This window comes from Lepisma saccharinum, chromosome 30 (genome assembly GCF_977018435.1).
Source record: "Lepisma saccharinum chromosome 30, izLepSacc3.1, whole genome shotgun sequence".
Classification (NCBI taxonomy): domain Eukaryota; kingdom Metazoa; phylum Arthropoda; class Insecta; order Zygentoma; family Lepismatidae; genus Lepisma; species Lepisma saccharinum.
The window spans coordinates 9,936,317-9,949,494 of NC_139258.1; the positions used below are offsets into that span (position 1 = coordinate 9,936,317).

A 13,178-nucleotide genomic window follows, 5' to 3' on the forward strand; every position below is an offset into this window, starting at 1 on the left:
CAGCGGAAGACACCGTTCATGCGTTCAAAAACCATATTATGGAGGTGTCTCAAGAAGATTGGAAAAACTGCTTTGACAAATGGTTCGAACGAATGCAAAAGTGTATTGACCATAAAGGAGAATACTTCGAAAAATAATAAAGCAGTTTTCAATGCCAAATTCCTGAGTTTTTTTCATTTTTAGGCTCAAAATATAAATAGTGACCCTCGTACAATTGAGGTTACACCACATTTGAAAATTTTTACCTTTCTCCTGACAAGGTGATTGATCACCTGATAGCTGGAGGCATGCATATTTAATTTTTGTCGAAAACACGAAATGTGAAATAACACATTGTAGTGTTAATTTTCCATGTTTCTGAATGGTTTGAAGTGCATTTTCCTACTCTATTTTGTCACGAAATGATGTGAAATGAACTGCAAAATGCGAGAGACTCAAAATTTAGATTTTGATTTACTGATGCGACACTTTTTGAAGTTCGAATTAGATAAATAAATTCTGCTTTCATTATTTGAGAAGAAAAAATGGACCCCTTTTTACAGGAATAAACTTAATACTCTGGTAACTACATAAATGTGCTATTCGAAGGGATATATTTATTTTGTGTAATAAGTGCGCAGTTCCTAAATCAAATTTAGAATTATAGTTACTATTTTAAAACAAAACCATTTTATATACTGTTTTTGATCCGATTTTACACAGCTATAACACCGAAATTTTATTATATTTACCACTTTTTAACCCGAGATTGACTCTGGTTTGTGCGGAAATTTAGCTTTTTTATTTACCAAAAGTATCTGCCTATAATAACAGCAAACCACATGTAAATTAATGAAAACAGATTAGAAAAATCATATGTTTATTCAACAAATACAGTTAAATAAACTGTACAGTATAAACTGAAATGTGCACATCACTGTTCCGTCATTTCAACATCATCCAGATGGAGGTCATCCAACATCTCAGCCAATGAGATGCGAGGAAAGGCTCCTCCGTCATCCACGTCACTCCTGTCCACGGTCACGTTGCGGTTGTCCTTGTAGATGTTCACATTCTGCCTGATGACTGGGTCTTCCTCGAGCTCCTCCAGGAACTCATTGTATTCACTAGGAAAGAGGAAACGATCATCAGAACAGTCAAAATACCAATGGCTACAGCAAAGGGAAATCTAACACCACATACGTACTCACTTGGTGATGATTATGATTTGATAAATACATATTACCTATTGTACACAACTTATTATTATTCATATTCTGAGATCTTCTGACCAGTTATGAGGTAATGTGTGGTCAGCACAATGAACCCCCAGTGATTGTAGGTTTCTGTAACTGGATTACGCTGCTTCCTCACTATGGTGGGAGGACACAAGTCCCTTACATAGGCTAAAATCAAGAGAATAGTGATTACTAGGGGTCGGAAGTTGAGGAAATATCCTTTTTGTTCCTAGTGTCCGAAGACGAGGCCCAACATAATATATGTTCATTTTGGGTCATTGTAGGCCAGAAAAAGTTGGGTTTTATTTGTCCTTTTTTGCCTTTTTCGGCATTTTTTTGGCTTATTGGTCCTTTTTTAGCCTTTTTTTTAGGTCTTAACGACTTTTTTTTGCAACTTCACCTTCTTTCGACTACGTTTTTACTGCCCATTCTCAATTCGAATCATCATCAGTTCATCACCTCTTAAACATCCTTTCTGTAGTAAAGAAATAAGAAAAAGAAATAAATAAATATACTTTTGGACGACTGAAGCAAGTACGGTACAATGTCCTTTAACCGTAACTTGTCTGGAAGGTCGCGCTGTAAGTGGCAAGTTTCTCTTGTTTTGAAGCTTTCAGCACGGTGTATATGACCATATACATTAAATATGTAACTAAAACTGAAGTTATTAATCAATTTGGATCACATTTATACGTCCTTTTTTTAATATTTTTAGGTCTTTTTTTGGAAAGTTATTACATTTCCCCCAGGAGACTTGAACCTGTGCATGTCCCGTAGCCGGAGTTCAAAGCATGACGACTAAGACCGCAGCCACACTGCGAGCCTTGATTCCTGGTTGAGCTCCAAAATGTTGAGTGTTTACAGTATCATCAGGATAACTGGGGAATGTCTTGAAAAAAATAATAACAGACTCAGGTCTTGACAGTCAACTGACCAAGAACGAAAAGGAGTTTGGCAGGCTTTGCCTCTTAATGAGCTGTTTGCATAATTTCTCTTGTTTGGTCGTTAGTTATGACTAGGGCCCCGGACTTTATGTCCCACAAAACTGTAAAATATGTATGTAATTATGTCATAAAATTGCAAATATGTCATAAAAAATCAAAAATATGTCGGAAAATGCAGAAATATTCCCAGTCAAGCCAACAATCAGAATCCCTTTAACCGTATAATGTAGGGGGGAAATTACTGGAAATATCCTGAGGTTCACTGCAATTATCCTAAGTTTAATAGATTGATTGAGTTGGTGTTTTAAGTCCACTTTATGCACAGTATGGCTAATCGGGACTGGACCTACAGTTTAAACTGGGATCTGAACCACTATGTCCCTCCACCGGGTATCGAACCCGGGACCCCTCGATTAGAAGGCGACAATGCTGCCACTGCGCTACCTGGGAGGCCCCCTAAGTTTAATTTACTATTATGTCAGATTTACACCTTTGTGAAAACTAAAGCATAATTGACAGCTCTGGTAAAACAACATTTTAGGTAGATTTTAACTACACTGAAAAACAGCCTACAAAATTTGTCCGAACATGTTACACTCAATATCATTTCCGTTCCACAATACACATATCTCATATTGTGACAGCAATCAATACACGTACATTTTAGGGAGATTTTAAGTATATATAATTAAAAAAAAGTCTACAAATTTTTTCCAGAACAAGTTACACGAAATACATTTCTGTTCCAGCACTTGGCCCAATCCATGAGTTCTGGGTGTGACAATCACACGCTTCAAATCTAAATATTTTGTGAACAAATACACTGAGCTCATCCATATCATCATTATTGTTTCAGAATGATGACGTTGTTACTGTCCTGAAGAGTGAACTCTGTGAACAATGTTGTTTTTGGGCAATTCAAGAATAACAGGTGTTCATGGTGTGACTCACATGGTGGTAAAAGCTTCACCTACCACCACACAACTTGAAAACTGAATTTTTACATCTTTTTTATCCATTATTATTTTTTGGTGAAAAATTTAGATTATAACCTTTCATCTCATGTCTTTTATTCCAGCAAAAACATTTTTATTTTTACTGTTATAAATTTTTTAAAAAAGTTCCGGGTTTGACCACTCAAAGCTCCAGGTGTGACCTATGTGAATACCTCATTAATTAACCTCCACTTAATACCATATTACTCACCTAATACTGTAACTGAACAATATCAAAGAGGAAAAGAACCTCCCCAATTCATAAATTTTAATAATAACCAAATTTGTTTGTGAAAATTACAAATTTATTGAGCATTGCTTATACACTCAAGTCTTAATGTAAAAAGACAACCTTTATCACATTTTCCACTTCTTAAAGCCATTCAAGGACATGTAAATATCAAATTAATAACTATTTAGTGTCCTGCACTAAGCCAAGGCTTAAGTTTAATGCTGTTTAAATAGAATTTGGACTATTTTTACTTTGTGACATGGTAGGATCACTTTGTCATGGATTGGCCCACTTACAAAAGTTTTGCACAGGTGCTTGGAGAAAGAGAGATGTATTTTATTTCCGCTTTTGACTCATTGTTATGAGAAGAGAAAAAAAAGGTAAATAAATTACAACAATGAAACTTGTTTACTTCCTGCCCATTGATTCTCGTGCCTGCACAACAATGACTGAGATTATTTTACCTCTATAATATTTGCACGACCATTAGTTAGATTAATTCGTATTTTCAATAAATTAATCAAAAATACAAAACTTTTGTACTTACATGTAGCGGGTATCTATTATTTCAAAAGACGTTTCGAGAACAACTGTTCCCTTCTTCAGGTTCTTTTTCTCGGCTACCAGAAATATATCACAGCCACGTCAAATAATCTCAAACATCAGGAAAAAAGGAAACGGTACATTTTAGGTGAAGGCAGAATTTGGAAAATTTCTCTAAAACCTTTACTACCCCCATGTTCCCTCATTTATTTAAAACCACAGCTGCAAAAACTTCTCGATCTAAAAACCTACAGAGCCATTCCCTGACATTCGCTACGAGACTCGGCAGCAAGCGGCCCGGCGTCTGCGCTTGTATTTCCAGGTGAACGGGGTCCACGACAGTCGCTAGAGTCTGCTATTAAAATTACAGTTTCCATATTGTGTAGTAACCTTGACTACAGAAGGTGTTGAAAATGATGTCCCTCTGCTGCAACACATTCCTGGCATTTCCGAAGGAAATTGTCATTTACACGTGCAAGTTCGTCTACTGTAATTCTCCGGATTTCTCGTACAATACTGTCTTTTAACTCACGGATGGTGTGCGGATTGTCTTTGTATACTTTATTTTTTAATTACCCCATTTTTCTTTCCACTTTTATTCAGAACTGACCCTGTTACTCAACTTTTTTACGAGGTTGGTCCTATGTGGAACGGGAACACCAGGAAATTTCGTAGCAAAACGTCGTCGCACTTCTCCACAATTCCTCTTTCCGAAGTAACACTCGGCAAGATAAATCCTTTGATGCAATGTAAACTTTTGTGGTGCCATATTAAGCCACAATCTTCAACACACGGACATGACACAACACAACTTCCGAGGGAGGATTATACTGGCATCAGTCTGCAACGTCAACAGAAAGGGAAAGAGAGCGAAGGCAGGGAGAGCGAAAAAAGCAGTCGTGGACCCGTTCACCGGTAAAGACAAGCGCTGACGTCGGGCCGCTTGCCGCAGTGTCTCGTAGGGAATGTCAGGGAATGCTCTGTTTATACAATTAAAACGTTAAAAAGATGTCTGCTTGTTCACTTCCCGTGCTGACTGTTGCTAGCCTAGAAAAAGAACCTGAACAAGGGAACAGTTGTTTCCAAAACGTTGTTTGAAATAATAGCTACTCCCTACACGTAAGTACAAAAGTTTTGTATTTTTGATTAATTTATTGAAAATACGAATTAATCTATATAAAAGTGAGTAAGTCGCACACATCATAAATTATGAATTGACTATTAGTTGTTGGCGGCATAAAAAATGTAGGGTATTATTGTTCTGTACTAGAGGTCTTTACCCATCTTACAGCGGGCGCTCTACATCCTGGTAAGGGAAGTGGGGAGCGGGAAAGCAACCAAACCAGCACGATAAGAAACACAGCAGCCTGTAGAATGAGGTGGGGACATAACTTCCTCCCCTCGACGTCTTAATTCTCGGCGCCACCGCTGCTGTCTGGTTGGTCTGCGGAAAAATACCTGCTCCCCACTTCCTTTGCCAGCATGTAGAGTGCCCGCCGTAAGAGTAGAAAAGACCTACAGTTGGATTGAAAGACGGCATTTGCTCTTCATATTTTTGTCCGTAATTTCCTTATCCTGCCATCGATAATATTAACTATCCTTTGCACTAAAGGCACACAGAATAAATTTTAAAATAACCTATTATATGCAACACAATTACAAAATTATACAGAAATATGTCTTATTAGAAGAAAATTGAAGAAATATGTTGTAAAAATGTTAAATTGATAAAATATTTCAAAATAAGTCTTATCGGCTCATTTCATCAGATATGTCAAGGTCTCACCTCAGTATTCGATACAATGCCAAATAGAAAATACGTTATAATATAGTTCCGGGCTCTAGTTACTAGCAGTAAATTTTATATCTGTACTTTTCAGCATTGGCAATAATTTCATATCTGCCCCTCACTATTATGTTCTGTTCCCTGAAGAGAACAGTTATGTAAGTTTCAAATGCAAATTCCAGTCTAACTGAGGTGAATGTCCCAGAACATTCACTCAAATGACATCACCATAATGCTACGATTCCTAATTTCCTACCTGTTATTAGTTCCCAAGTCTGAGTTCTGTTCATTGAGATGCTTGAGCTTCCAGTTCCTCTGCCTCCTGCGGGCCGATGCGTCTGCATAATGCTTCTTCACGAGGATCACGTCTGGCACGTGGTCTTGGTCCAGCTTGTCAAAGTTGTCATCATTTGCGTTGCTGTCAGCCAAAGAATATCTACAACAAAAACATTAAAACAATTATACTTGCATTTCCAATTTGATTGATGTAAATCGATTCAAACTGCACTAAAAACTCTTCATAAGAATATCATGGGACCACAAAATCTTTTCACGTAATTCATAATATACTGTACTACACATGTAATTTATATTCCAAAATTATAGTGAATATGACAAACACTGAACTGAATACTGTTACGCGTATTAACAGAATTACTTCACATACAAAGTTATATCACATGGAATTGCTTGCATACATCATTAAATACTGATTATAGCAACAAAAAAGTGTTTTGTGAATTTTTATAATTTACTAAAAATAGTGTACAGCTTACTAAAAAGTTATCTGAAATTTAGGAGTCCATCAGTTAATCTGCAAATTCATGGAAACTTGATTAATTCTACTGTAAAAAATTGAAAAGCCAAAATTGACTCCATTACACAGGAATAAACTTAACAACATAAATTCGCTGTTAGAAGTGATAGGTTTATTTTGTGTAATAAGCTTAGTTTCTAAATCAAATTTAGAGTTACATTCATCAAAATGCTATTTTGTACACTGAAATGTGACCTGTTTATGTATTGAAATCTTGATGTTTTATTTACCGTAAGTATGTGGCCCTAGTGATAAGAATCACAAACATACATGGACAGGATGCACAGGGTGTTCACCAAAATAACAAATCCAAGATTCTTGACCTTTCATTCAGTTTTCTTCACTTTTTCCTTTTTACTTAACATTTATTTCATCGACCCCTATTTAGGTATAGTTGGAAATTAAGAAGAAAAAACTCACTAACTATCTAGCCATCTTGAATGCGAAGGTTCATGGCTGCAGCAACACAGGCCTTCCATCTTTCCCTATCTTGAGCAAGATCTATATACTCTTTTCCATCCCTACAGATTTCCTTTACGTCCATCTCAACATTATCCCTCCATCTTCGTCTTGGCCTTCCGACAGGTCTCTTACCATCGGGTTTCCCAACAAGAATCCTGTAAACTCCTCTTTCCTCTCCCATTCGTGCCACATGGCCTGCCCACCTAAGTTTTCTTGATTTAATTATTCTAATAATATCTGGACATGAATACAAATTATGTAGTTTTAAATTATGTAACCTTCTCCACTCACCTGTCTCCTCATCCCTTTTAGATCCAAAGATTTTCCTAAGGATCTTATTTTCAAATACTCTCAATTTATGTTCCTCTTTCAATGTAAGGGACCAAGTTTCACATCCATATAATACTACAGGCAAAATTACTGTTTTGTATATTTTAACTTTTAGTTTCTTAGATATTAAACGAGAAGACAAAATTTTATGAAGAGAGAAGTAACATGCATTTCCTGAATTAAGCCTACTTTTTATTTCCTCTTTAATATACTTTTCATTTGTTAATATTACTCCTAAGTATTTCAATTTGGAAACTGGTTCAAACGAGTTGTTATCAATAATTAGATTTTGATTATTACCTAACACTTGGTTTCGGCCTGTAAGCATATATTTAGTTTTCTCTTTGTTAACTTCCAAACCTATCTCTTTAGCAGTTTTGAAAAATATTTGAGCATTATTCTTAATTGTATCTATATCATCCCCTAATAAGTCTACATCATCGGCATATGCTAACAACTGAGTCATACCATTTAATTTTAGTCCCTCTTTAGTTTCTTTTACCTTCCTAACAGCATATTCTAAGGCAAAATTAAAGAGCAATGGAGACAATGCATCTCCTTGTTTTAACCCATCATGAATTGTAAATTTGTCACACATAATAATACCCACACGAATTTTACTTTCTGTTTCACTGGTGCATACTTTTATCATACTAACAAGCTTCTTAGGTATTCCAAACTCTACTAATATATTATATAATTTATCTCTTTTGACCGAATCATATGCTGATGGACATTTTGATTATATTCCTACTTTGTCTCAAGTGTGTCTGATGGGAAAAATTTGATCTGTTACGTTTAATAGATAATCACCTATAAATTCATTAGCATATGGGTTTAGTCTTGCTAAAAGAATGTTAGACAATATTTTATATGTTGTTCAGAGTAGAGAAATTCCACGGAAATTATTGCAGTTCATTTTATCACCTCTTTTAAACACAGGAACAATTATGGATTCTTCCCACTGTTGTGGGATTTCTTCTTTATTTCATATTAAACAAATTAATTTATGAATTTGACATATTAACGAATTTCCACCATATTTAATTAACTCAGCTGGTATTAAATTGGAAATTAAGAAAATATATATTTTTATTCAATGAAAAACCCCTACCACACGGCCGGTTAAGGTGAAAACTTAAGCTGTACTTTAACAAGAGATTTAGACTTGCTTTAATTATTAATGCACATAAAAATTAATGGTTCAGACTTCATCCTGGATGGGAAATGGCCACATTGCTTCGTTTAATATTTTTACAAAACTTCACCCATACAAGAATGTAATTCTTAAGAAGGGAAGTGAAAACTACAACTCAATACAATTTTAGATTTCCAGATATTCAATTTTATCAATTGAATTTTTTTTCTGAATTTGAATTTAAAATTTTGGGTGCGTCAGCACTTAGGCTATTTACGTTTTATAGGGGCCAGCCCCTTATCATTACAAATAACAACTCTAATGTTGCATAACTAAAAATCTTAAAATCTTCTGACTTCCGTTAAAAGCTGAGGCTGTAAACGGGCACTCAGCACACACAAGGACAAAACACAGGACAACACAGAGAATTATACTGGCCATAGTGCCAGTCGCCAGAGCCTAGCTAGTCTTTAGTCCAGGGTGCACTATGTGGAAGTGAGGTTGACTTTTGGGTGCCCCTCAATTTTATCAAATCCCAGTACATACAAGGCCCTGAGAACAGGAAGGGCGTATGCGCCAACATGCTTGTTTTTGATATTTGAGTTGCATACACTCTGAAATGCACTCTTCCATCCTAGATATTATGCATGGTCAATACGGGTCGGTAAAGAGGGACATTGCTATTGATAAGGCATGGTGTGCAACTGTACGCACCGTAGAGACGGTGGAAAAACTCTGAGAATAGGAACGGTGTATGCGCCTTGCACTGTGCAGTAGGAAGTCAAGTGCCGTGTGAGCAGCGTGTCGCCAAGAGTCACGTACATGTTGCTTGCGCCTGCTGACAAAATTTTGACCTGCTAGTGTTGAAAACTAAAGTGATATGTCCCTAAAATCAAACTTTCTTAACCCTTAACTGGGCAACCAGTGTCTATCAGACACTGTTGCTTATATTTTTTGTCACATACTCCAAACAATACTTTCTGCGAACATGATATTTTTTGACTTTGTTTGTTTCTCTCTTTTTTCTTCTTTCACAATATTTGACTTTGTTTGATAAAGAAAGTCAGGTGTAAAAAAAATATTTTCCATTTCATTTACGTAAACGGGCAAGCAGTGTCTGTCGGACACAGTGTGCAATTGATATGTAAAGAAGTCTACTTGAATGTGTATTAATAATAAGACATCACATAAAAATATTATTAACGCTAAAATAGAAAAAATGAAAAATATAGGAGCAAATAAAACAATTTCCTAATATGTTTCATATACTATTCTGCAAAAATTACAACAACATGCAATTACGATGATGATGATGAATACAAGAATTATGGACATAACAATTATGATTAGGTAAAATATAATGTTACTCGATTGTTTCCACAGCGATGAAACATAAAAATCTCGCATTAGAAGGGCAAGATCCATTTAAAACAATGCAGTGTCTGACAGATACTGCTTGGCCGGACACGTTACAAAAATAGTTTCCCCAGATAACTTAACCCATACCGTATAATATATAACACTTGTTCTCCGAAACAGGAAATTTTTCTTCCACTGTAATAAAATGGTATACCGTATTTACGCATGTATAATGCGCGTGCGTGTATAATACGCACCCTTGTTTTTGATGGGGAAAAGCAACAAAAAAATATATCTCGTATATAATGCGCAGTACAATTCAGGTTCCAGAAATGGCTTTCTTAGCGTCGGACTAACATTTACGTATTTCATTTAAAATTAATCAGTAGATCATAAAAACGATATTTTCCTTGCTTTCGTAGCTGATGCATTCACCACGCGACCTTGAACTTCCAGATGCTGGGCTTTTCATAGGAGAGGAGGGAGCAGTTATCAACCACCCGTTCAAGGTCGCAGTGTGTGATGCTTACAATAGATGGATGACATTAAGGCAGCATGAACTCGCATCAAGCGGGAGGGTGAAACGTGCGTCGCTGCCGATTGTTTGTGAATGGGTTCGTGAGGCATGGAACTCCATCTCCCTTGAAATGATGATCAAAAGTTTTAAGGTAACGGGAATATCGAACAAGATGGATGGAAGTTAGGACATTTCAGACTGCTTGTATTAGTAACTGGGAGTGAATTAAGTGTAAACGTTATTTATTTATTTACGTGAGTCAAGCCGCAATAGTGCAGTAAATATACAGTAATTATTTCTATTTGGTAAGTGTTGACGTAATTATTTTACCTTCATATTTGTTACAGTCAACTCTCGATACAACGACCTTTCATAGTTCCCAGGAAAAAGGTAGTTATATCGAAGGGGTTGTTATTGGAATTTTCACCAAAAACAATTATTAGGAGATAATCGGGCAGAATGAATGTTGGATTTAATACGGGTCTACTAGAGCATTGTCTGTTACAAGATGAACTGGTAAGATAAGATCTCTCAGAAAATCTCACCTTTCTAGGCACAAAAAAAAGGGGGTGTAAATTTCGTTTTGGTTCGGCTGTGTAAAATACGTCGTAAAAATGTCATTTTCCTTCCTTCGACCAACTTCTAATTCACCCCCTCCCCCCATTCCAGGGAGCAGTCCTTCCTCTTCCTCGACTTGCATTGTAAGCCAGCCTGAAAAAGGAAACGGGCAACTTGCGATCTATTTGCACCCAATGCGTATTCTAAGACACAGTGAACAGTGTCACACTCGATAATCATTTTGGTTTGGAATTAGATTTCACTAAAGTGAAATTGCATATTTAGTCCCGATTAGCCCAAAAGCATAAAATGAACTCAAAACAAGCTTTATGAAACCTGCGCATTATCAGATATCAAAATGGGAGATCTTTATTTACTCTCACGTTAATCGACGATAATCGGTGTCAGCTTATACATTGAGCATTTTTTTAAAAATCGTTCGCAGCTTGCACATTGAGGTTCTGAAGATAAAGGTGCAGAACATGAAGTTGTTTTAACTCTTCTTTTTCTTTCTGAAGATCGAATTTCGTTATCGTCAAATCAAAACAGCTTTGCGAGATACAAAACAATGACTTGCCTTCGCGCTGGATGAGTCATTGCTGTTATCCACAAGCGACAACTTCGCAGACGCTAGACAAAACACTGGCGCCAGTTGCAGCGTAAAAACAAGGCGACCAGCTGGAAGTTCGAGCAACAGGTGGTCAGGGAAAATCCTCCGTATTTCAAAGATAATGCAGCTGTCGAAGGCTGAACTTTTATCAGCTGTGTGAAGAAGAAAGAATAAACCCTTTCTTTACGTTTTACCTTGCAACAGACAATAATACGGGCAATATTTCAATACAATAGCATTAAAAGAAGAAAAAAAATAGGACCTGAATTCTGCAATTATTACATTGCCGTGCAGACCAGTGGCGGAGAAAGCTGGGTAGGGGGGCATTTTTTTAATATTTTTTTTATACTTGTCCTATGGTTTTTGTTCATTTTCAAGAATGCATCCAGAACTGGTTGACCATTTTAGAAGTCAAAGGAAAGAAAGAGCGGTCCACTTCCACCTTGCCTGTAATCAGCCTGTGTGCGCACACAAGAAGAGGGAGAAGTCACTCTGCCAACGGAACACTTTTGGCAAATATTAGGACATCGGCACAGTCATGAAAATGTAGAAAGTGGTAAACGAGAGTTATGATGCAAGTAAGATCGAAGTGAACTTTTGCGGAAACCTGGATGAAAATGCATTAAGAGTGTTGACGATCTTTAGTTGGCCTATATGGCTTTGATTATCTATAACAGTTTCACTTCTTTATGAAGTGTTACAGGGAACAAAGAATATGTTTTGAATGAAAGCGATTACCGGAAGTTGTACGCTACAAAGTCGATTTAAAATAACATCCAAGCATATTCGATCTCTTCTCATGTATCCAAGAGCAAACGAAATCACAATGGCAAAACAAGCCTGGCATGTTGGGTAGCAGCCGTCGGCTGCGGGTAACATTGGTACGCTTGGGGGAGGGGAGGGCAGAGGTCAAGTGCTATTGGATATAACTGAAGCGTGGTCTGGTGTTTATTTTTAGATCAGACCCACTTGCGAGCGGTAGAGTGCTTCTGAAGGGAACGAGTGTAAAAAACGTATTTTTCGCTCTATCTCTGTTCATGACCATGTCTAAGGCGAAAACAATTTTTGTGGAAGTTATTTCTCCCGCAAAAAATACCGCTTGATACGTCTCCCGTGTGACGGTAGGCGCGTGCTTGAATGCCGCCAGAACGGGTGCTGCTTTTCTCGATGTCGCAAAACTTTCCATTACTAAGTGACAACTCATGGAAAACGGTCATTTCGCATTAAAAAGTTATTTTTTAAAATTATTATTGCTAAAGAAAGGCAATCTGTAGATATATACATGTTATACGCAGTGACATAGTGAAAAAAAAATGCGTGATTTCATTTTGGCTGTCCGAATTATTCCGTGCATAATACGCACCACAGTTTTGAAGGGCAAAAATTTTGAAAAAAAGTGCGCATTATACACGCGTAAATACGGTAGTTATGGTAACTTGTATTATTCTTACCATTATTCTAACTAGTTCCTAGTTGTCGCTTAAATACACTATTAGCACCGAACTACTTATAGAATACAGTGTAATACTAAACGCAACATACAAATTAATAAAAAATAAATAACAGGTTGAAACAACTGTCCTTAAAAAAAAAACACTAGTACAACAATGAATGCCGCAGTTGGCGCATACACCTCTACGTGCAATGAGGAAAAACCTATAGCAGAATTT

At 36.6% G+C, this 13,178-nt stretch overlaps 1 protein-coding gene across 1 annotated transcript in view; it reads right to left on the minus strand.

Moving 5' to 3' along the window:
- Window positions 1-871: 871 nt before the first annotated feature.
- Window positions 872-13,178, minus strand: part of Nmd3 (60S ribosomal export protein NMD3) — a 53,232-nt gene continuing 40,925 nt past the window's right edge. The window contains exons 10-11 of the mRNA XM_083115628.1: window positions 5,974-6,153; window positions 872-1,106 (exon numbers count right to left, since the gene is read on the minus strand). Coding sequence (XP_082971754.1) covers window positions 914-1,106; window positions 5,974-6,153 — 373 coding nt within the window. The 3' untranslated portion in view covers window positions 872-913. The remainder of the gene's footprint in view (window positions 1,107-5,973; window positions 6,154-13,178) is intronic.